The 25,705-nt window shown below is 49.5% G+C and overlaps 1 protein-coding gene across 1 annotated transcript in view; it reads right to left on the bottom strand.

The window, feature by feature from the left end:
• EPHA1 (EPH receptor A1) overlaps positions 1–25,705 on the bottom strand; it is a 271,028-nt gene that overhangs the window by 125,109 nt on the left and 120,214 nt on the right. Inside the window, exon 7 of the mRNA XM_085620345.1 lies at positions 23,267–23,426. Within this exon, the coding sequence (XP_085476471.1) occupies positions 23,267–23,426 (160 nt within the window). The remainder of the gene's footprint in view (positions 1–23,266; positions 23,427–25,705) is intronic.

The raw sequence follows: 25,705 nt of genomic DNA, 5'->3' as shown, positions 1-25,705 counted from the left end.
TTCACTAGGATGAGATTCTTTGCTTTTCCTTCACTAGGGTGAGATGCTTTCATTCACTAGGGTGAGATTCTTTCCTTTTCCTTCACTAGGGTGAGGTTATTTCCTTCACTAGGTTGAGATTCTTTCCTTTTCCTTCACTAGGGTGAGATTCTTTCCTTTTCCTTCACTAGGTTGTGATGCTTTCCTTCACTAGGGTGAGATGTGTTCCTTCACTAGGCTGAGATGCTTTCCGTCACTAGGGTGAGGTGCTTTCCTTCACTAGGATGCGATGCTTTCCTTCACTGGGGTGAGGTGCTTTCCTTCAATGCTTTCCGTCACTAGGGTGAGATGCTTTTCTTCACTAGGGTGAGATACTTTCCTTTTCCTTCAGTAGGATGAGATGCTTTCCGTTACTAGGGTGAGATGCTTTCTGTCACTTGGGTGAGATGCTTTCCTTTTCCTTCACTAGGGTGAGATGCTTTCTGTCACTTGGGTGAGATGCTTTCCTTTTCCTTCACTAGGGTGAGATGCTTTCCTTCACTAGGATGAGATGCTTTCCTTCACTAGGGTGAGATGCTTTCCTTTTCCTTCACTAGGGTGAGATGATTTCCTTCATTAGGGTGAGATGCTTTCCGTTTCCTTCACTAGGATGAGATGCTTTCCTTCACTAGGGTGAGATACTTTTCTTTTCCTTCACTAGGATGAGATGCTTTCTTTCACTAGGGTGAGATGCTTTCCTTCACTAGGGTGAGATGATTTCCTTTTCCTTCACTAGGGTGAGATGCTTTCCTTCACTAGGGTGAGATGCTTTCCTTCAATGCTTTCCTTCACTAGGATGAGATTCTTTGCTTTTCCTTCACTAGGGTGAGATGCTTTCATTCACTAGGGTGAGATTCTTTCCTTTTCCTTCACTAGGGTGAGGTTATTTCCTTCACTAGGGTGAGATTCTTTCCTTTTCCTTCACTAGGGTGAGATTCTTTCCTTTTCCTTCACTAGGTTGTGATGCTTTCCTTCCCTAGGGTGAGATGTGTTCCTTCACTAGGCTGAGATGCTTTCCGTCACTAGGGTGAGGTGCTTTCCTTCACTAGGATGAGATGCTTTCCTTCACTGGGGTGAGGTGCTTTCCTTCAATGCTTTCCGTCACTAGGGTGAGATGCTTTTCTTCACTAGGGTGAGATACTTTCCTTTTCCTTCAGTAGGATGAGATGCTTTCCGTTACTAGGGTGAGATGCTTTCCTTCACTAGGGTGAGATGCTTTCTGTCACTTGGGTGAGATGCTTTCCTTTTCCTTCACTAGGGTGAGATGCTTTCCTTCACTAGGATGAGATGCTTTCCTTCACTAGGGTGAGATGCTTTCCTTTTCCTTCACTAGGGTGAGATGATTTCCTTCACTAGGGTGAGATGCTTTCCTTTACTAGGATGCAATGCTTTCCTTCACTAGGATGAGATGCTTTCCTTTACTATGGCGAGATGCTTTTCCTTCACCAGGGTGAGATGCTTTCTGTCACTAGGGTGAGATGCTTTCCTTCACTGGGGTGAGAGGCTTTCTTTCACTAGGGTGACATGCTTTCCTTCACTAGAGTGAGATGCTTTCCTTCACTAGGGTGAGATGCTTTCCTTCAGTAGGGTGAGATGCTTTCCTTCACTAGGGTGAGATGCTTTCCTTCACCAGGGTGAGATGCTTTCGTTCACTAAGATGCAATGCGTTCCTTCACTAGGTTGTGATGCTTTCCTTCACTAGGGTGAGATGCTTTCGTTCACCACGGTGAGATGCTTTCGTTCACTAGGATGCAATGTTTTCCTTCACTAGGGTGAGATGCTTTCCTTCACCAGGGTGAGATGCTTTCATTCACTAGGGTGAGATGCTTTCCTTCACTAGGGTGAGATGCTTTCCTTCGCTAGGATGCAATGCTTTCCTTCGCTAGGATGAGATGCTTTCCTTCACTTGGGTGAGATGCTTCCCTTCACTAGGATGAGATGCTTTCCTTCACTAGGGTGAGATGCTTTCCTTTTCCTTCACTAGGATGAGGTGCTTTCCTTCACTAGGATGAGATGCTTTCTGTCACTAGGGTGAGATGCTTTCTGTCACTAGGGTGAGATGCTTTCCTTCACTAGGGTGCGATGCTTTCCTTCACTAGGATGAGATGCTTTCTGTCACTAGGGTGAGATGCTTTCCTTCACTAGGGAGAGATGCTTTCCTTTTACTTCACTAGGGTGAGATGCTTTCCTTTTCCTTCACTAGGATGAGATGCTTTCCTTCACTGGGGTGAGAGGTTTTCCTTCACTAGGGTGAGATGCTTTCCTTCACTTGGGTGAGATGCTTTCTGTCACTAGGGTGAGATGCTTTCCTTTTCCTTCACTAGGGTGCGATGCTTTCTGTCACTAGGGTGAGATTCTTTCCTTCACTAGAGTGAGATGCTTTCCTTCACTAGGGTGAGATGCTTTCCTTCGCTAGGATGAGATGCTTTCCTTTTCCTTCATTAGGATGAGATGCTTTCCTTCACTAGGGTGGGGTGCTTTCCTTCGCTAGACCTTGTGCCATCTGGGTGACTCAACCGGCCTCCAAGTGTCGCCTGAGCCATTTGCAACAGGAAACGCTGGTGCGTTTCCTTTGCATGAGTCTATAAGAGAGCGCAGAACATTCCTTCATCGGCCACTGATCCATCAGGGGTTATGATCAGTCCAGGGGATACGATCAGTCCAGGGAATACGATCAGTCCAGGGAATACGATCAGTCCAGGGGTTACGATTAGTCCAGGGGTTACGATCAGTCCAGGGGTTACGATCAGTTCAGGGGTTACGATCAGTCCAGGGGTTATGATCAGTCCAGGGGTTACGATCAGTTCAGGGTTACGATCACTCCAGAGAATACGATCAGTCCAGGGGTTACGATCAGTCCAGGGGTTACGATCAGTCCAGGGGTTACGATCAGTTCAGGGGTTATGATCAGTTCAGGGGTTATGATCAGTTCAGGGTTACGATCAGTCCAGGGGTTACGATCAGTCCAGGGGTTACGATCAGTCCAGGGGTTACGATCAGTCCAGGGGTTACGATCAGTCCAGGGAATACGATCAGTCCAGGGGATACGCTCAGTCCAGGGAATACGCTCAGTCCAGGGAATACGCTCAGTCCAGGGAATACGCTCAGTCCAGGGAATACGCTCAGTCCAGGGGATACGCTCAGTCCAGGGGATACGCTCAGTCCAGGGAATACGCTCAGTCCAGGGGATACGCTCAGTCCAGGGGATACGCTCAGTCCAGGGGATACGCTCAGTCCAGGGGATACGCTCAGTCCAGGGGTTACGATCAGTCCAAGGGATACGCTCAGTCCAGGGGATACGCTCAGTCCAGGGGATACGCTCAGTCCAGGGGATACGCTCAGTCCAGGGGTTACGATCAGTCCAAGGGATACGATCAGTCCAGGGGATACGCTCAGTCCAGGGGATACGCTCGGTCCAGGGGATACGCTCAGTCCAGGGGATACGCTCGGTCCAGGGGTTACGATCAGTCCAGGGGTTACGATCAGTCCAGGGAATACGCTCAGTCCAGGGAATACGCTCAGCCCAGGGGATACGCTCAGCCCAGGGGATACGCTCAGCCCAGGGGATACGCTCAGTCCAGGGGATACGCTCAGTCCAGGGGTTACGATCAGTCCAGGGGATACGAGCAGTCCAGGGGATACGAGCAGTCCAGGGGATACGCTCAGTCCAGGGGATACGCTCGGTCCAGGGGATACGCTCGGTCCAGGGGATACGCTCGGTCCAGGGGATACGCTCAGTCCAGGGGATAGGCTTGGTCCAGGGGATACGATTAGCCCAGGGGTTACGATCAGTCCAGGGGTTACGATCAGTCCAGGGGTTACGATCAGTCCAGGGAATACGATCAGTCCAGGGAATACGATCAGTCCAGGGAATACGCTAAGTCCAGGGGATACGCTCAGTCCAGGGGATACGCTCGGTCCAGGGGATACGCTCAGTCCAGGGGATACGCTCGGTCCAGGGGATACGCTCGGTCCAGGGGATACGCTCGGTCCAGGGAATACGATTAGTCCAGGGGATACGATTAGTCCAGGGGATACAATTAGTCCAGGGGTTACGATCAGTCCAGGGGTTACGATCAGTCCAGGGAATACGATCAATCCAGGTGGACGGTCACCCGCAAGCGATAGTAGACCTCGTAAGATTCCTGAGTACGGAAGAGAAAGCACCCAGAAGCCCGTATTGCCCACTTCACCGGCAGGAACGCATTTTCATGCTCACAGATAATGTCAGCGGTGGACGAGGCCTTGATGTGTGGCCATTTTCATGTAATTTTATTAACATAATTGGCCTAAGTTGAACTGTGGAACAACTTGGTCGCCCTCTGGGCGAGTACAGGGTTACATGCTGAGCCCTTAGCCCTGCTAACTCCTTAACGATGCGGCCACAGTTGATACTCTGAGGTGTCAAACAACTTGTTACATTAAGCCCAACTTGCTTTCAAGTCAAAATGAATGTAACTTGTCACAGTCTCCTGTGCCCTCAACAGCTGCACACACGACCTGTCCCTTAGAACCCCCCCTGCCAGGACACATCAGAAGTCAACATGTGAGAGAGGTGTTACCTCTCCCGCACAGGAAGCCATACAGGTGTTGGCCCAAAAGGAAAGCCTCAAATGGGAAGCCGCCTTTGAAGGGCATATGGCCAACATGTGGGAGAGGGGCTGCTCTATTGTTTAGGCAGACAGGCTGGCACTTGGGATAGGGAAGGGGTAACCAGTTGTATAACCAGATACCCTTGGTATCCACGCCTCTGTGGGTGGGCTACGGAGCTCTGTGTGTTGACAGAGCGGTCTTGCCATGATGGAAATGGGCAGAATGAGGCATCCTGGGATAGCCAGATGCCAGAATTTGCAGGAAGTGGTCATCAGGAGGGAGTGAACCTGGTAGCCCATTGGCTACCAATGTGAGAAGTTGGCCTGATATATGCTGTCCACTACTTCTAGTGGCACCTTGTATCAGTCCAGACAACCCCTTATGGTGATAGGTTAAAGACAACCTTTATTGAAAGCTATCCTAGTGGTAGCTATGGAGAGCAGCCTTCAGGCTAAGTCTTGAAGGAATGTAAAGCAGCTTGTTTTACCAGTCTATAATCTCTTGAATGATCAAATGAAAGGACAACCACACCAGGTATATATTTAAAATATATGTATTTAGGATAAAACACACCCTCTAGTCTCTTTATGATGCTGGAGTTCGAAGTACTTAATTTACAAGGTAGTAATCATCAGTGATAGCACAAATACACGCCACGAGGTCCAGGAGGCGTCGACGAAGTCCACGAGCCGGATTCGAGCTGTCCCACGAAGTCTGTCAAGTGCTGCGGTGTCGGCGACCAGATTGGACCCAACAAGCCTTGGCAACGGCAAATCACTGGAAATCAGAGAAAGGACTGCGGTGCAAACCAGCAAGGTCTGATGGACTCACCCAGCGAGGGTAGGTAAGGGCACGTCTGGAGCAACCAGGAAAGCCCAAGCAGAAAAGGAGTTGCCTTCGTGGGGACCTGCTAGCCAACGTGCTAGTGATCGCGAAGGAGCCTAGAGCAGTCGCACTTGAAGCTGGCCCACGGCTCACTCGTTGACTGGAGGCCAAATATCTTCGGTGCAGGAGGTGCTCAAGGCTGGGGCTACTTGGAGCCCAAAGCACAACTTCGAGGAGGACCAGGAAGATAGTGTTGCTGCAAAAGTTCACGGTGTCCAGGGGTCATGGGTCCACATCACCCATGATGGCCACGGGCCTCAGCTTTGCTGTGGACTCAGGGTAGCCTTGGGGAAGTCTGGAAATCCACCTCTGGTGATGCAAAGACTTCGGCGTCCGGCGGGAGCTTCAGCGATGCAGACCGGTCAGTTACTATCTTTGGTGCCTGCCAAGCAGGGGAGTCACTCCTTGACCCAAGGGAGATTTCTTCAGTCTTCTAGTCAGCATAGAACATCGAAGGTCCAGGATATATGTTGCAGAGTTTCGTCCAGGGTAATCTAAAATCCTAGGGACTGGATTCCTATACATATAGTAAGTTTTGGGGATGGACTAACTCTAAGGCCCCACCTTTGTGTGGGCTTGGAAAGAAGGGTGGTTACACCTATTTCCTTTGTCCAGTTTCACGCCAGAGCAGGGCCAGGTAGCCCCTGCAACCGGTTTGAACTGGGCTACTCACAGGGACAGCAAACGTGCCCCCAGTGCAGGACTTCAAAGCACCAGAGAGTGCTCCCGCCCAGCCCCAATACACATCAACCTGTCTGGGGAGGTGGTCACACCTCCCTTCGACAGGAAACCTATTGTCCAGGCCTCCCCTGCCGGAGTTTCGGTCAGCAGCAGGAGGCCAGACCCGTGTCTGTGGCAGAGGCATCCATTTTGTGATGCGAGGGCTCAGGAAAGTCCTACCAGGTTTAGCTAGTGTGAACATGTCTCTCCCTCTAGAAGGGTGGAATGCTACCCCCGCCGCCAGAACTGGCGGGGGGTAGTATTCCAAAGCGTTTGACACCAAACACAACATGTTTTGATGCAGTCATTCCAAAGTTAGCATTTACCGTGAGGTTATAATGCACTTAAGAGTATATGGTGTGGCTGTATCACAGAACAACTAAATAAAGATCTGAAGCACACCCTTCTTTCAACATTATATTCCTTGGTACGATTTTTTTCAAATTTAGCGTGCAGCACTCGTGTTTTGCTCCGTTCCTGTCGCAATTTCTCATGAGCGTGAAAAAAGTTGTGGCCCGCGGTTTGCGGGTCACTATCGAGTTGCACAGCCTTATGAACATCGGTATTCAAATTAATACACCTTCACCTTAGTAATTCCAAGTTTCAACCATATTTATTAATTCTTTATCCAAGTTAATCCTTCATGTCAGAGGTACGAAGTTCATTTCCTTCTGCATTTTAATTATTCCAGAAAATTCTGGAATAATTAAAATGCAGAAGGAAATGAACTTCGTTCTCTGACATGAAGGATTAACTTGGATAACGAATTAATAAATATGGTTGAAACTTGGAATTACTAAGGTGAAGGTGTATTAATTTGAATACCGATGTTCATAAGGCTGTGCAACTCGATACTGACCCGCAAACCGCGGGCCACAACTTTTTCATGTATCACAGAACAGCCATAAGGAAGTATTTCCGAAAGCTGCAGAGGGGCTCTGCTCATGAATGGGCACCCTCTCACATAAAACCAAGCACTCTGCCTTCAGGATTGTCAAGGCCTGCCATAGGAGTGGCTTATAGGTTTATATGTGTCTGTATAAGGTAGTGATATAGGTAGCCTATACCACAGTAAGGGGGGCAAGCACACCCTTACTCAGGCTGCAGTAGCAGACCTGTGGTGCCATTTTGGAGTGCTTCCCAGGGGTGGCATAATACATGCTGCAGCCCCTGGTAGGCCTCTGAGGTACCTATGCCCTAGGTACATAGTATACCATATACTAGGGGCTTATAAGGCACTCCAGAATCCAATTAGATATGTACCTAATGTACATGGAAACCATTTTAGAGAGGAAGCAGCTAGGCTGGGGTCCTGATTAGCAGGGCCAAAGGCAGACTAAGGTCGAAAAACAGTGAAACACCAGCAAAAAGTGGGGGTACCCATGTGAAGCAGATCCTACTCTCCTACAAGCAACTGCATCCCACCCTGAGGGCCTTTTCCAAGCATAAAAAGGGCACATCTCACCGTGCATCACCAGGGACCAGCGACCAATTTTTGAGAATTGCACCAGAGTCTGCTGGGCCCTGAAGAGTCGTTGAAGCGCAGTTTTGTCCCGAAAGGCAAGTTACAGCCCAAAGAAGGATTCTCCAGTGACTTCCACACCGGGTGACAGGTAGTTCAGTGGCAACTGGGCTTCTGCAGGCTCAAGAGGTTTCGAGGGACGTTGACCCTGTGGCCAGGACCGCCTCACCAAGCCTGTGGACTGAGGAGTTGCTGCAGGAAGACCCGTTGACCGTGTCGCATCCACAGCATCTTTGAGCATCTTCAGCATCCTGTATCTCTTGCATCAGGACCACTTCCACAGGAGTCTATGACAAGGAGATAAAAGAGCCTGCACCTCACTGAAGACTCCTCACCCTGCTGAGGTAACTGTTTCTAAGGACCTTGCTGGTCATCCTGACCGGCTTCCTGCCTGAGTTGGTCGCCTAAAGGAAATCTAATCGACCACGTTAAAACTAGCCAATGTTTTTGCTCAAAAACTTTTCAAGTGCCAAATTTGGCCTCACGACCTTGCATGGAAATGTTGTCAGCACCCCAATATCAATGCACCAAATGAGTGTCGGGTGGGTGGGGCTCGTGCAAATAACAGAATCAATTTCAAAACTCTGCTCACTTAACAAAAAGTGTGGCATGAAGCAGTGACTCCATATTTCCGTGCCATCGCACACACAATCCTGACTTATGTCTTGCAAACCCAAAGTAAAGATGAGGCTTGAAAATGCCCTCATGCATCAACGGCTGGTGGAGCTTGACCTGTTTCTACCTGGTCGTATGATAATACAACGCAAACTTTTACCACGCATGTTTTTGCCACAAGTTTTACAACGCATGTATTTACCATGCATCTGCCTTTACCACGTAGGTATGTATGTATAAGGTAAGTGAAATATACTTTGTTATGGCAGGAGACGACCACACAAACCCTTCATTCTTTTTTCAATAAATGATTTTATTGGGGGGGGGAACTCCTTCATATCCCCCTTTATTAATTACCCATACCACACTATGCCTTTACCCACCCCAAAAATATCCTTCTCACCCTTTTACCTCACCCATCCCCTAACCCTACAAATACCATTCCTGCCCTATGCCCCTACCCACCCCTAAACCCTAAAAATCGCCTTATAACTGAATACCCTTACCCACGCCTAAACCCCAAAAATACCCTTACCACTCTATACCCCTATCTACCCCACACCATTTTTTAAAACAAATACATAAAACACACACACACACACACACGTACGCACACACACACGCACACACGCACGCACATACACACACGCACGCACATACACACACGTACACACACACACACACACACTGACCGTAAGTAAACTTTGCATGCATGTTTATGGTATGCGTGGTAAAAGCTGTGTGTAGGCACTGCATTGCAAAGGTTTCCGCTGTAGCCTGGGCAGTCCATCCACCCGCAGAGACAGCCACCTCTGAGGCCAACTCCAACGCAGCTCCCACCCGGGACCACTGATCACCAAACATTGGTCCTTGAAGGGCTGCTGGGGGTTCTGAACGGCACTTTAAGGGGTCTTCGCGATGGTTAAGCGGCCCTCCAGTCGCGCTGGACCTCTGGGCGCAGAGGCCGAACTGGTCACCTAGACATGGTTCCTCTGCCCCGCTCCCTCAGGGAGACCTCAGGTTAGGCAGTCTCATTTCAGTCAACCCGGTCAGTATTTATCTAGCGCCTTCTCTATAGGCTGTCCCTTCTAGGAACACTGAACCCACCAGAGCAGCGACGGGGGCTTCTCTGCGCTACGGCATTGGCGGAGACCAAGACTGGACTGGATGTGACGTTGTGACTGCACTGCCCAACTAAAAGGCCACATAACGAATAGTTTCTTACCTGTCGGTGTAGTTTTGCAGCTTGAAGATCTTTCTGGATTCACTATGCTGTGCATTATTCCGCGATCTTGTGGTTGGGTCCGGATTCGTAGTCTTTTCTTTTTTTTTTTTTTTTTGTAGCCCAGGTGGGCGGCGACGACCCACCATTTGGTGCACCTCCCGTGACGTCGTCGTGCTTCCTGCGGAAGTTCCACCTTTGGGGCGCCATCTTCGGGTTCTTTTTTCCCTTCTTTTTTTTTTTTTTTTTAACCCTAGGCGATTGATTAATCCTTCATGTCCATTTTTCTGTACGTTTTCATTCCTTCTGATCTTTTCCATTTTACCCCCTCTTCCTCCAGCCTCATCTTCCTGGCGGAGGTGGGTGGGTTCGCTAGTGAATCCAGAAAGATCTTCAAGCTGCAAAACTACACCGACAGGTAAGAAACTATTCGTTTTGCAGCGTGAATCTTTCTGGATTCACTATGCTGTGCATAGACTTTGTAGCGGTTTTCCTAATTTTGTGGTGGCTGGGTGGTAGATGAGCGTTGGTCGTTGAAAATGTGTTGAAGCACCTTCTGTTCAACCTGGGCTTCCTTGTTCATCTGAATGTCCACGCAGTAGTGTTTCGTGAACGTGTGCACAGATGCCCAAGTTGCCGCGAGACAAATGTCCTGGATGGGCGTGTTCGCCAGGAAGGCAACGGTGGCCCCCTTCTTCCTTGTGGAGTGAGCCTGGGGCCCCTCCGCTAGCTCCTGTCCAGCCTGTTTGTGGCAGAATTGTATAGTGAGGGCAATCCACCTAGCGATGGTGCCCTTAGTCACTGGTCTACCCATGAAGCTAGTAGCAAAGGACACAAACAACTGCTTTGATTTCCTGAGTTCCTTCGTTCTCTCAATGTAGTGCATCACCGCTCTTCTAGCGTCGAGGGTGTGCAGAGCCCTTTCTGCGTTTGAAGTCGGGTTTTGGAAGAAACTCGGTATCTGGATACTCTGGTTCATGTGGAACGCCAACACCACCTTGGGCATGAAGTGTGGGTCTGTTCTCAGGACTATCCTGTCCTTGTGAATCTGAATGTAGGGTTCCTGTAGCGTTAGCGCTTGAAGCTCGCTCACCCTGCGTAGTGAGGTTATGGCCACCAGAAAGGCCATTTTCATCGTCAACATTTGCAGTGTGGCCTTGTGGAGGGGTTCAAACGGTGCCTTCATGAGCTTCGTCAGTACCACGTTGAGATTCCATGCTGGCGGCGGCAACCGTTTAGGAGGGGCAATTCTTTTGGCTCCTTCCATGAATCTCCTCACAACCTGCGAAGTGAAGAAACTTCCACCCTTCTCACCTCTGGTGTAGGCTACGATCGCCGCTAGGTGTACCCTTAGGGAGCTCGAGCAGAGGTTACTCTTTAGAAGGTGTGTGAGGTACCTCAGTACTGTTGAGTCTCTAGTCATTCTGTTTTGCAGGCCCTTCTTCCTGCACCACACAGTAAATCTCTGCCATTTGGCGCTGTAGCATTTTCGTGTAGTTGGTTTCCTTGCCTCCCGCAGCACCCGCATAGTGCTAGGAGGCAATTTAAGGTGGGCGAACTCTAGGTCTTCAGGAGCCATGCCGCCAGGTTGAGGCTCTCTGGCTCCGGATGCAGGACCTCTCCGTTTTGCATGGAGAGCAGGTCCCTTCTTCTCTCGAACCTGTGGGGATTGCCCTGTGCCATTTCTTGAATTTGTGAGAACCATGTCTGCCTTGCCCACTGCGGAGCCACTAGGATCAGAGTCATGTTGCTGGTTCTGCACTTGTCGAGCACTCTGTGCAACAGGGGTATCGGTGGAAAGGCGTAGGCAAATGTCCTCGACCAGCTTATCCATAGGGCATTTCCTTGGGATTGCTGATCTGGTTGCCTGGACGCGAAGCTTTGTCATTTTGCATTTTGGCGTGTTGCAAACAGGTCTATTGTGGGAGTTCCCCATCTCTGGAAAAGCTTCTCCGTTTCCTGGCCATTGAGCTCCCACTCGTGTGATGCCGAGGTCTGCCTGCTTAGCCAGTCTGCCTCCACATTGTCCTTCCCTGGAATGTGAATTGCCAGTAGATCTATCCTGAGAGGTATGGCCCATCTCCAAATCTCCTGTGCCAGAGAGGAGAGAGGGAACGACTGTGTCCCCCCCTGCTTGTTGATGTAGAACATTGCCGTGGTGTTGTCTGTTTGAACCAACACCCTCTGGTTGTACAGGTGCCTCTGGAATGCCTTCAGGGCTAGCAGGATGGTTTTCAATTCGAGGTAATTGATATGGCGAACCGCATCTGCTGGAGCCCACAGACCCCTCACTCTGAGGTTGTCCATGTGCGCTCCCCATCCCTTTTGCGATGCGTCCGTGGTAATGGTCATTGTTGGGTTTGGTGGTGTCAGGCTTCTCCCTGCTGTCATGTTGTCCCTGTTCCACCAAGTCATCTCCTCCTGCACTGCGTGCGTAACAACCACTAGATCTTCCCAACTGCCGCTTGCTTGTGACCATTGCTGTTGTAGCCATTCTTGGAATGGTCTCATGTGCAGGCGTACATTCGGCACCAGCTGGATACATGACGCCATCATCCCCATCATCTTGCTCACTGACCTCACTGTCAGAGCTCGCCCCTTCTGGTAGAGCCGCGTCTCCTTCAGTAGGGCCTCTGTTCTCCTGTCGCTGGGCACCACTGTGCTGTTCAGGGTGTTGATTTTTGCTCCCAGGAAAATCTTCACCTGCTCCGGTTCCATCGATGACTTCCCCCAGTGTATCGAGAACCCCAGGTTCGTCAGAGTGTCTGTCACGCGTGTTGCGTGTCTCTCGCACTTCTCGCGTGTGTTTGCCTTGACCAGCCAGTCGTCTAGGTAGGGGTAGACATAGATCCCCTGCCTTCTTAGGTGGGCCGCGACCGCCGACAGGCATTTTGTAAAAACCCTTGGCGCCGATTTTAGCCCGAAGGCAAGGGTTGTGAACTGGTAGTGTTCCTGGTCGATGTTGAACCTTAGAAGGCCCTTGTGCCTTCTGTTTATTGGAATGTGTAGGTAGGCATCCTTGAGGTCCACGGTGACCATGAAGTCCCCGTCTCTTATTTGGGGAAGCACCTCCTGCAGCGAAGTCATTTTGAACTTCTGCGTTCTGACGAACTTGTCTAGGTATCTCAGGTCCAGGATGGGTCTGACGTTTCCGTCTACTTTCGGGACCACGAAATAGTTTGAGTAGACCCCCTTGTTGCGTTCTCTGAACGGCACTGCCTCTATGGCTCTTTTTTCTAGTAGTTTCAGGGTTTCTTCTCTGAGTAGGGCCAGTTCTTGAGCCGATCTCTGTCTTCCCCTTGGTCTTCTGTTTGGAGGTCTTCTCTCCAAATCCACGCAGTATCCGTATTGCATGACGTTCAGTATCCACTTGTCTGTGGTTATACGCCGCCACTCCTGAAGGTAGAACCTCAGCCTTCCGCCTACTGGTGTTGGATGCTCGTAGGCTTTTGATTCTTCTCTCCCCCTTGATGTTACTGTATTGCGCCTCACCCTTGGGGGCATGTCGAGGGTAGGCGTCCTCCTGCGTGCTGAGTCACTTTGATGAGGGTTGGTCACTCCCTCTCCTCCTCTGGCCACGTCCGTTCCCTCTCCCGCGAAAGGACTGGCCCCGAGGCTGGTACTGCCAGTTTTGCTTCTGTTGACCTTGTTGTCCGTGACTATCACCCTGCTGACCCTGCTGGAACGCCTGGTGCGACGCTCCCTGCAGGCTTCCTCCTTGACCGTAGGGTCTCCTAGAGGGATTGCCTCTCCTCATCCCCCTTAGCTGTAGGGCTCCCATGGACCTCGCCGTTTCGTTTTCTTTTTTCAGCTGGGTGAGCTTCTCGTCTACTGTTGCTCCGAACAGTGTCTCTCCGTTGAAGGGTGTGCTAAGGATGTTGTTCTGCACCTCCGGTTTGAATCCCAAGATTCTTAGCCATGCATGTCTTCTCTCGTGACCCCTATGGCCATTAGTCTTGCCGAAGTCTCTGCCCCGTCCAGCGCCGTCTTTATACAAGAGTTGGCGATGTTTTTACCTTCTTCCACCAGGTGGGAGGCTCTTTGGCGGTATTCTTCGGGGAGGTGTTTTACTAGCTCCCCCATCTCGTCCCAGTGCTGGTACTGGTGCCTATTGAGAAGTGCATTGGAATTCGCCATGCGCCAGTGCATTGTGGCGTTCCTCTCGACCTTTCTTCTCGTGAGGTCTAGCCTCCTGTTTTCGTTATCTGGTGGTGGCCCCGAAGTTACTGGCACGTTGGCCCTTCTCCTGGCCATGGAAGCTATGATGGAGTCGGCCGTGATACTACCCTTGATGTAAGGGGGGTCCAGAGAAGAGTGTTTATACTTCTTCTCCGTCCTGGGCGTGATTGAACGGCAGGTCGCTGGTTCTTTAAATGCCTCTCTCCCCTGATTCATCACACTTTGTAGCATGGGAAGGAATTGGCTCCTCGTCTGGATGGGGAGCAGGGTCTCGAGGAGGAAATCTGCTTTCGGCCTCTCCTCGTCCAGCTTCACGCCGAAGGCCGTCGCTGCTCTCCTGACCACCATATTGTACACCCCAATGTCGTCGGGTGGAGAAGGCCTCGAAGGGTACGTGTCCACGGGCTCCTCGGGGTTCTCGGTGTCGAGATCCTGCCATTCAACGTCATGGCTGGTTGATGGCGCCGAGCTGTAGAACGACTGCTGGTCTTTTTCCTCGGGTTCGCCTTCATAATAGGTCTCGTCTTCCTCTTCGAGATCTCTCGCCAGCCCCTCGGTGTCGAATTCGTCCTCGATTTCGACGACGTTCGTCAGTGGAGCCGTTGGAATTTTGTATTCCTTCATCTTGGCGTCAAACTCCTTCTTCCTCTGAAGGATGTTCTCCATTTCGGCCTCGAGCCGCCTCTTCTTCTTCTCCATCTCGGAGATGCTTTCGGCGTCGACCGCGGGCCTCTTCGACGGAACTTGCGTCGACGTCGACCTGTCCTTCTGCGTCGAGCGCCCCGTTTCATGGGTTGTCTTCGACGAACCTTGCCTTTCGGCATCTTTCGGCACCAGGGAGTCCTTCTCGAAGGATCCGCTCGGCCTCTTGTCCATGGTCCCGCCCTTGGTCGTCGAAGTTTTCGGCGCCGGGGCTCCCTTCATGGACTTTGACTCAGATTTTCTCGAGTCACCCTCGGGTTTTCGAGGCACTTTCGTGTGTTTTGAGCTCGACGATTCTCTTACATCGTCTTCGTTTTTCTTGTCGGTCTCTACGACCGTGAAGTTTTCGGGTCCCTCGTTGACGTTGTCCTCATCGTCTGTGGAGAGGCCCAGATCGTAGAGCGACGGGGCCTTACCCTTGCCATCCATGCTGGCGTTGGCTCTTCGCTGACGTTCTCTCACCCGGAGCGTCTTCGGCGCGAAGGCTGAGCAGGCGTTGCAGTCCTTGCTCTGGTGGTCGACCGGTAGGCAGAGGTTGCAGACCGGATGCTGGTCCTTCTGCGCGAACTTGTGGTGGCAGTTAGGGCAGAACTTGAATGGCGTCTTGTCCATTGCGTTCAGGGCCTCTGAGTGCGCATTCTCCAAGGGCGTCGAAGAAAAAGGGTGGAACACTTCCTTCTTCGCGCTCCTGATGTGAAATATTCCTTTCCTGTGATATCTTCGTAGTTATTTATCGACGAAACTCGCTTTTCCTTCCTCTTCCTTCGATTGTATCTCTGGAGCTTCCCGATGACGATCCAGACCCAACGGCAGAAAAAAGAATCTGAAGATGGCGCCCCAAAGGTGGGACTTCCGCAGGAAGCACGACGACGTCACGGGAGGTGCACCAAATGGTGGGTCGTCGCCGCCCACCTGGGCTACAAAAAAAAAAAAAAAACAAAGAAAAGACTACGAATCCGGACCCAACCACAAGATCGCGGAATAATGCACAGCATAGTGAATCCAGAAAGATTCACGCTGCAAAACTCAAGGTATGTAGAGCCCCATTCCTGCCCCAACAACCCTCACTGAGCCAGTATCTTCCACCAGCCCTGACGTCAACACCATTTTTGATGCCAACGTGACCCGTGAAGCCACTGCTAGCACCAGCTCCGCGCAAAATTCACACATTTTTGGTTGTATCAAATTCACTACATTTTGCAATTTCCTGTGCTTTTGGCTCGAGAAAGACTGGTTGGAGCGGAAACGTCTCACGAGACATGTTCTGCTCGCTCTGCTCCCCTGCTGGGGTCTCCCATGACTCTCTGAAGCGAGGCATGCTCCTGTGGGACATTTGAATGTGAGAGGCCTGCAAGCCACATTTCATGTTCTTTCCTTTAATTTCACAAGAAAAGATTCCATTCACACCATACGCGGCCTCCCAGGCACCCGCGCAGGGTCAGGCGGACACTGAGTCCTACTCTTAGCAGGAGGTCCCACCTCTTGCGTAGTCTCTTCTGCCTCAGGTGTCTAAAGGCAGCGTCTCTGTTCAGGCATCAGTGATCTGGACGCTCCTTCAGGGCCACGCTTGGTCATCTTTACACCTTTAACCACCTGTACGAAGAACTAGTGGATAATCTACGGCAGGTTCCTCACCTCTTGAATCCCCCCAGGCACCAGACTGGATCCGGAACCTTTTTTGCGATGGCTCCTGTGCGCCTGTAGGGGGCGCTCTCTGGCTCCGCTGCGCCCCTAGAAAGGGTGCTAGAGCCTTACGAAGGAACCACCCCGCACTCTGACCTCAGCTTTTAAAGGAACCTTCCGCACCCTCAGACACAGAGCAGCAGACGAGGCACTAACCAGACCCTGTGCTGGTTCCAGCATCTTACATTATAACCTGTCGGATGTCGACTCCACGGAATGGGCCGAAGGGGAGGGGGGTCAGTGAGGAATCTGTGGTCAGTGTATCCACCAGAAGGGAGAGTCTCCCCAGAAAGAGTCAGTAAATTGTGTCTTGGTGGTTGGTTTAAAGAGATGAGATTGCTCAGGTAGGTGGGGCCTTGAATGTGTGAGAGGAGCTTGAAATGAGTGTGTTTGTGCATCAGAAGCCAGTGGAGCGCCCTGAAGTCTACGTCTCCTTTGAAATGAGGGGGGCTTGGACCTCCAAGTGGAAAGGTCATCCGCTACGAAGTGAGGAGGCGGGAGCTTCCAGAGGGGGAGGGGCTCTGAAAGGCGGAAGGAACCTCCACTGTGGACTGAGGGGCTCTGAAAGGCGGAAGGAACCTCCACTGTGGACTGAGGGGGCTCTTCCTGAGGGGGTGGGGGCTCTGAAAGGTGGAAGGAACCTTCATTATGGACAGAGGGGGCTCTTTCTTAGGGGGTGGGGACGCTGAAAGGTCAAAGGAACCTTTTACTATGGACTGAGGGGGCTCTTCCTGAGGCAGGTAGTTGTTGTCTTCGGAAGAAGTCTTTGGTCACGAGATAGGTGACTCCTCCCTTGGACTACAGTGCGCATGGGCATCCACTCCATCCTCAGATTGTTTTTTTCCATGATGGGAAATGATGGAGTTTGTAAAAAGAGAGAGATGTCCATGTGTGATGTCTAAGTAAGACAATGCTGGAACAGATACAGGTCCCGGGGAGGTGGGTGGGCGTGTGTGGCTCTGCAGCTCTACATGCCAAGAACAGATGCATACTGGTAAGTAGCATATTCCGTTCGAGGCATATGAGCTGCAGATCACACACTTTGGATAGACTATATAGCAGTGTCTCCCCTAGCGGTGGTCACCTGTATCAGTTGCAGCAGTTTGGAATAAGGTTTTAAGGACAGCCTGACCCGCAGAAGCTTGTTGCTTTGCTTGCACGTCAACACAATAGTGTTTAGTGAAGGTGTGTGTTGTAGACAATGTAGCTGCCTTACAAATATCTTCTAAGGGAATGTTTCCGAAGAATGACATGGAAGCCCCTATTTTGCATATGGAATGTGCTCTAGGGGGAACCGTTAGTGTGCGTTTAGCCTTGTGGTAGCATATTTGGATACATTTAACTATCCACCTGGCTATCCCGGATTTGGAAATGGGGTTGCCTTTAAGTGGTGGAGAGAAAGCAACAAACAATTGTTTGGTTTTGCGGAATGATTTGGTTCTGTCAATATAGTAAAGCAGGGCTCTTTTAACGTCTAAGGTATGAAGAGCTCTTTCAACACTGGTAGCTCAACTGATTGGTTAAGATGGAACGGAGATATGACTTTTGGCAGGAATTTCGGATTTGTTCTAAGAACCACTTTGCAGCGGTGTAATTGTAGGAATGGTTCTTGTATGGTTAAAGCCTGGATTTTATTACCCTTCTAAGGGATGTGATAGCAATAAGGAAAGTCACTTTCCATGTGAGGAACTGCAGTTCGCATTTATGCAGAGGTTCAAATGGGGGACCCATGAGCCATGTAAGAACAATGTTTATATTCCACACTGGAGAGGGTGGTAATCTGGGAGGAATAATCCTTTTAAGGCCTTCCATGAAGGCTTTGATCGCAGGTTCTCTAAATAGTGACAAGTGTTGTCGATTTTGTAAGTAGGCTGCTAATGCTGCTAGGTGGAGACGTATGGATGAGTACGCTAAATTACATCTTTGCAAGTGCAGTAAGTTGCAAATGATGTTCTGGATGGATGCATCCAGTGGGCGTATATCATTGTTAGCGCAGTAAATGGCGAATCTTTTCCATTTTGCAGCGTAGCAGGCTCTAGTGGTAGGTCGTCTGGCCTCTTTTATAATATTCATGCAGTCTGGTGGTAGGTAAAGGTAACCAAACTCTAGGACTTCAGGAGCCAGATCGCCAGATTGAGTTGACCTGGGTCTGGGTGTCTGATCTCTCCATGGTTCTGGGTTAATAAGGACGGGGAGAGGTACAGTTTTTGGTGTGGAACTAGAGAGAGTTCCAGTAGTGTTGTGAACCACGGCTGGCGTGCCCATGTGGGAGCTACTAGGATCAGTTTGAGAGACTGTTGCCAGAGCTTGCGTACCACGAATGGAATGAGTGGGAGAGGCGGAAAAGCGTACGCAAATCTGCCTGACCAGTTCATCCATATCGCATTGCCCTTCGACTGTGGGTGGGGAAACCTGGCGGCGAAGGTTGGGCATTTTGCGTTTTCATGTGTGGTGAACAGATCTTTGTCTGGTTGGCCCCATTGTTGGGAAAAAGGGCAGTAGGACTTGGGGATGTAGTTCCCATTTGTGGATCTGTTGAGTCTGTCGACTTAACAGGTCGGCAATCTGATTGTGAACCCCTGGAAGTTGTTCTGCAAGTAGGTATATGTTCTGGGGAACGGCCCATCTCCAAATGTTCTGTGCGAGCTGGGACAGCTGCAGAGAATGTGTGCCTCCTTGTTTTAGTATATAATACATGGCTGTCATGTTGTCCGTACGGATGAGGACAGTCTTGTTCTGGAGATGTATTTGGAATGATTTTAGTGCTAGGAACACTGCCAGTAGTTCCAGGTAATTGATATGGAGCACTTTCTGTTGAGTGGTCCATTTGCCCTGAGTGGTGTGTCCTAGGAGATGGGCTCCCCATCCCGTGAGTGATGCGTCCGTTGTTAGCACTATTTGTGGAAGAGGCTCGAGGAACGGCCGCCCTTTGGACAGGTTTATTGTGTTCCACCATTTTAGAGAGCGATGTGAGCGGCTGTCCACCAACACCAGATCTGTGAGTTGTCCGTGAGCCTGATTCCACTGACGTGCTAGACATTCTTACAAGGGACGCATTTGTAGTCTTGCATAAGGCACAATGAAGATGCAAGAGGCCATCATGCCTATGAGCTGCATGAACACTCTGGCTGGAAGAGAGTGTTGGGTTTGAAATTTTGCGATGAGAGCTCGTATATTGGCTATCCTGGCTGGGCTGGGATATGCTAGGGCTTTGCAGGTGTTTATGGCGGCTCCCAGATATTGATGGATGTGGGAGGGTTGGAAGATGAGATTTGGGATAGTTTATTGTGAATCCCAAGCTGTGTAAGAGTTGAATAGTTTGATGAGTGTGTAGAATGCATTTGTTGAATGACTTTGCTTTTATGAGCCAATCGTCTAGATACGGGAAGACATGAATTTGTTGTCTTCTGAGATGTGCTGCTACTACTGCCAGACATTTCGTAAATACTCTGGGCGCAGTTGTTACCCAGAATGGAAGAACTGTAAACTGATAGTGTTGTCCGTCCACCACAAACCTTAGGTACTTCCTGTGGGCAGGATGTATGGGAATGTGAAAATAAGCGTCTTTGAGATCTAGTGTGGCAAGGAAATCGCCTTGTTGTAGTAGTGGGAGCATTTGTTGAAGAGTGATCATATGGAAGTGATCTGAGTTTATGTACAGATTTAGGGGTCTGAGGTCGAGTATTGGTCTTAGAGTCCCGTCCTTTTTGGGGATTAGGAAGTAGAGTGAGTATACCCCTGTACCCTGATGTTGTAAGGGAACTGGTTCTATTGCGTGTTTTTGAAGCAATGAGAGAACCTCTTGTTTGAGGAGCGTAAGATGGTCTGGTGACATGGAACGCTGCATGGGTGGTATGTGTGGGGGGTAGTGGTGAGTTCCAGGCAGTAACCATACTGGATTATTTGTCTTACCCACTTGTCTGTTGTGATGGAGTTCCAGACAGGTAGGAACTGTTTGAGTCTTCCCCCGACTGGAGTGGAATGGTCTGGGGGGAGTGGAGGAAAGTCACTGTTTTGTGGCGGGGGAGGTACGAGTGTTGGTATTGCCTCGACCTCGTCCCTTGGTGTTGTTTCCTCTATATCCTCCTCTAAAATATCCTCTACTGGGGGATGTTTGTTGAGAGGTTTTGAAGGTAGAGGAGGTGTCTGCTCCCATATTCTTGGAGGCTCCTCTGTAGAAAGAGCGTTGAAAGGAGCCGCGTGGTTGTGGAGACTGCAATGCTCCCATGGACTTAGCAGTCTCGGTGTCTTTTTTCATTTTTTTGAGTGCAGTGTCTACTGTTGGCCCAAATAGATGTTCTCGGTTACACGGTTGGCTGAGTATGGTACTTTGTACTTCTGGCTTAAAGCCTGAAATGCGTAGCCAGGCATGGCGTCTGAGGTGTACACTTGTGTTTATTGCTCTAGAGGCGGTGTCTGCGGCGTCACGTGCGCATTTAATTGACGCATTTGAGATGAGTTTTCCCTCTTGTATAAGGTCATTTGCCTGGGTCTTGTATTGGTCTGGCAGGTGTTGTAGCAGATTCTCCAACTGATAGGAGTGAGCCCTATCGTAGCGTGCTAGTAGGGCTTGGGTGTTGGCAATACGCCAATGATTAGCAGCTTGTGCTGCTACTCGTTTGCCCGAGGCTTCTAATAGTTTGGATTCTTTGTCAGGGGGTGGTGCATCTCCCGTGGTTTGGGAGTTGGCGCGTTTCCTTGCGTTGGAAACTACCAAAGAATCCAGAGGGAGCTGTCCTGTGATGTAACAAGGATCTTCTGGGGCAGGTCTATATTTTTTCTCAATTCTTGGGTTGAGTACCCTGGCACGGACGGGGTCTTTAAATACTTCTGTGGCGTGTTTTATGACCCCTTTGATCATAGGTAAAATTTGTACCGACTTCTGAGACTGTTCAAATGTGTCTAAGAGGAAATCTTCCCCGGGTGCATCGGAGTGCATGGTGACGCCATGGTAAAGTGCTGCTCTGTGTACTAGTTGTCCAAACCCCAGGTGGTTATCTGGAGGTGATGGTTTGGCGGGGTATGGTGTAGGGTCAGGCATATCTGGTAGGGGGTATGCCCAATCGTCCAATGCTGCGGTATCTGGATCCGTGAACGGATCATTAGTATTATAAGGATCACCCCCTCCCCTCATCATCATCATCCTGTGGGGGTGGTGTATGTGATGGAGATGGTAGAGGTAAGGGTGGTGTAGGCAGAGGGGGTGGGGTAGAAGGTCGTATGGGAGAGGAAGGAGGAATAGGTGATGTTGCCGAGTCCTTCTCTTTTATAGGAACTGGGGCAGGTGTTGTGTCCAGTTTCCGTTTCTTATATGGCACTGCAGTGACATGTCCAGTCTTTGGATTAATATAGATCCTTTTTTGTGTTGGATCTGGATGGAAAAGTTCTTGTTCTTCAGTAACAGATTTTGGCGCCGTTTTTTTCGGTTCCGATCGAGGTTTTGGTTGATCGGTAGAGTCTTTGGCTTTAGGAGGTGTATTATAGTCCTTAGCCGGTGGTTTCGGTGCCGATGAAGGTTTCGGTGCCGATGAAGGTTTCGGTGCCGAAGTTAAGTCTTTCGGCTTGGGAAGTTTCGGTGCCTGTTTATCTATGGGCCTCGATGTTTTCGGTGCCGAGGGTGTCGGATCCGATTTCGGTGCCAAGGGGTCTTTTGTCTTCGGTGCCAAAGGTGCCGGGGGTACAATTACATGCGGCTTACTCGGGCCCGAGCCACCAGAAGGCTTATGTTTCTTCGGAGCCAAGCCCAGAGGCGGGTCTTCTGAAGGGTGTTTTCGGTCTCGACTGAGGCCAGCTGGCAAAGTCTTGACCAATGCCTTTGGTTTTGGAGGGGTTGGGGCAGGGGCAGTGGTACTCACGCGTTGCCCAGGAGTAATGGGGTCGTCTGAGTCATCTGCTTCTGAGATGATTTGAAGTTCCTCTGAATCTTCTTCCGGGACATCAGGACCCTCATCAAAGATGTTTTCTGGTTCCGGGGCTGGTCTGTGTGCCATGATATGGTGTCGAGCTCTTCGATCCCGAATGGTCTTTTTGGATCGAAATGCTGCGCAGGCTGGACAGCTGGCTTCGTCGTGTTCCAGTGATAGGCACAGGTTGCAGACTTTGTGATGGTCACTGTGCGGATATTTTGCTCCACACTGGGGGCATTTTTTAAACGGCGTCCTTTCCATGAGCCGTAGGCCTCACGGCATGGATAGGCCAAACCGCCCGCGTCGACGTCCGGAATCAAGCCGATTAATTCAATGTCGTGTGAAGGTGCTTCGATGTAGTTGTTAGAAGTTTTTTCGCTTCGAAAAGCTTGTATTTGAGATTTTCAACTGGAGTGGAAAAGTTACATCTGAACCCAATGGCGGAAAAAAACAATCTGAGGATGGAGTGGATGCCCATGTGCACTGTAGTCCAAGGGAGGAGTCACCTATCTCGTGACCAAAGACTTCTTCCGAAGACAACAACAACCTGCAAGCATCCGAGCCCAACACCAGATGGCGATCTACTATCCTAAGCGTGTGATCTGCAGCTCATATGCCTCGAACATATCTATACTTACCTGCAGCTCCGCTCCACGGACAGACACCTTGCTGCTCCTCTCGTCGCCGTTGGGCCGGAAGGGGATGGGCGCTGGGGCTCAGGCTCCACACCAAATCCCAACGCTGCTCTCATATGAGAGCAGCACCAGGATTGGTCTGAGTGTCCTCGTTTGCAGCTCAGACAGTGCATGGGAGCCTGTGCCTTTACTCCAAGCCTGCTGTGAAACAGGCCCAGGACGGCCGGCCAAGCACGCATGAGCATGTATGAGTGCACTCTACTCCGCCTCATTGACATGCCCCTCCCAGCCGCTTATAGTTACTGCTGGGCTCAGACCGACAGCATAAATATTATGACAAAAACTGTGTCATTGCCATTTTATTTACCATCTAATGGCGCAGTCTGTGAGGCGACCCTCCTTGCCATTACAGACGAGCCGCCCCCATCTAAAAGGCTAAAGGACCACCTGCTGTGGCATTGGGTGGCAGTTGTGAGGGGGGCTCTGCCTAAGGGAAATGAGGCATCTGAAGGGTCAAGCGCCCCTCCACTCCAACATGAGGGCTCAAGGACAAGTAGCCACCCCCTAGAAGTCTGCCCCTTCTTACCTGGTGGTAGAGTCCTGAACTCATACGGACGGGAGAGGGGCCCGGGGCCCAGAGGGGTCTGCGCCTGGACCCGGATCACGTAGACAGTGTCCGGCTGCAGGTCTGGCAGGGTCAGCTCCGACTCCTGCTGGCGTTTCACAGTGAAGTGGTCCTCCTCGCCCTGTGAAGGATGAGACACCAGGATTAAGGAGGCGCGAAGGAGGGATGCAGCTGAAAGGAGGAGGCGTCATTCATTAAACGAGGGAGAGAGAGAGACAAGGAAGGGAGGGCACATCAGAGAAAGACAAGCACTTGTAATGCAATAGGTCTCGCATTTGTTAAAGTTAGAGCTATTGGCGTTGAAATTAATGTATTTTGTTTTTTATCTTTTTTTTTGCAGTGGAGTTATTATATTTGCATAGCACTATTGCCAATAGTATAAAAAAGCGAAAGTAAAAAACATTGTCATTTTCAAATCCAACAGCTCTAACTTTAACAAATACGAGACCTATTGCATTGGAAATGGAGTCAGTCTCGAATTTGTTGGAGTTATAGTCATTATAAATACCAGTGTTTTTAGGTCTCGCGTGCGTTGCAGCGCAAAGTGCTGCTCCGCGAGAGATTTTGAAGGAGAGGATTTTCAGAAAAGGGCTTTAAGCCCCGCCCCTCATTTCCATTGGCTGGCGTCACCGTTTATGGTAAACGGTAGCCTGCCATTGGAAATGAGCTTTCTGGGTTGCCTACTTTGGCTTTTTGTTCCAGCCCACCAGGACTGGCTCGCCTGCTTTACAGCTGTCGTGAAGACTTTTCTTATCTGCTTGTTTATTTAACAAGCAGATAAGAAAAGTCTTCACGACAGCTGTGAAGCAGGCACAGAGCTCGGAGGTGCATGGGGAGAACAGGGGGATCCCAGCAGACTCTGTGTTTTCCTGCCGAGGCAGCAATTGGCTTGGATTCCAGATCACAAAAGTACTAATCCGTCAGCATGTTAACCTCTTCGACGCCGATGACGGAACGGTTCCGTCATGCACGTCGGTTGGGCTGTGCTTATGACGGAACCGTTCCGTCATGGCCCCGCCCGCGCTCAGATCTTTCAGCACCGCGCGGGAATCCGCGCAGCGCTGAAGAGGTTAAACAAAACATAGCATAGCATAACAAAACAAAGCATAGCATAACAAAACATAGCATAACAAAGCATAGCATAACAAAACATAGCATAGCGTACCAAAACAAAACATAGCATAGCAAAACACAACAAGAGAGCATAGCATAACAAAACACAGCATAGCATAACAAAACACAACAAAACATAGCATACCAAAACACAACAAAACATAGCATAGCATAACAAAGCATAGCATAGCAAAACAAAACATAGCATAACAAAACACAAAACATAGCATAGAATAACAAAACATAGCATAGCAAAACAAAGCATAGCACAGCATAACAAAACATAGCATAACAAAACACAACAAAACATAACAAAACAAAACATAGCATAACAAAACAAAGCATAGCATAACAAAACAAAGCATAGCATCACAAAACATAGCATAGCAAAACACAACAAAATATAGCATAGCATAACAAAACATAGCATAGCATAACAAAACAAAGCATCGCAAAACATAGCATAGCATAACAAAACATAGCATAGAAAAACAATAAAACATAGCACAACAAAACATAGCATAACAAAACATAGCATATATAGCATGACAAAGCATAGCATAACAAAACATAGCATAGCATAACAAAACAAAACATAGCATAGCAAAGCATAGCATAACAAAACATAGCATAGCATCACAAAACATAGCATAGCAAAACACAACAAAATATAGCATAGCATACCAAAATATAGCATAGCATAACCAAACAAAGCATAGCAAAACATAGCATAGCATAACAAAACATAGCATAGCATAACAAAACACACAAAAACATAGCATTGCATAGCATTACATAGCAAAGCATAACATAAGAAAACATAGCATCAAGTTTGATAAACTCATAGTAGCGGGCTAGCTAGCTTTAATGGGCAGTGACTGTAAGCAACTCCGTCAACCCAGAAGCGCTCACTCGGTCACCTTTGCTCTTGTATTGCAGTGGCTTCGTTTGTTAAACAGTGCCCATATTTATACTGTTAGCACTTGACTTGTGCAAATTTCAGGGCTCACAAAACTTTGATGAATCGAAATTCACAACTGAGGCTGTTAAGTTTGCGCTATATAAAACCCCAAGGATATATAAAAAACATTGCCATTTACAATGTGAATAGCTCCAACAAATACAAGACCTATTGCAAAGTACAAAACATTGCCATTTACAATGCCAATAGCTCCAGCTCCAACAAATGCGAGACCTATTGCATTTCCAATGCTTGTTCTTACCTAGCCATGTTGCAGGGTGCGGTACCATATGTGACCAAAAGAGATCCAATGGACCTCTTTTGGC

This window comes from Triturus cristatus, chromosome 7 (assembly GCF_964204655.1).
Source record: "Triturus cristatus chromosome 7, aTriCri1.1, whole genome shotgun sequence".
Lineage (NCBI taxonomy): Eukaryota > Metazoa > Chordata > Amphibia > Caudata > Salamandridae > Triturus > Triturus cristatus.
This window is presented reverse-complemented; position numbering and strand designations above follow the sequence as displayed.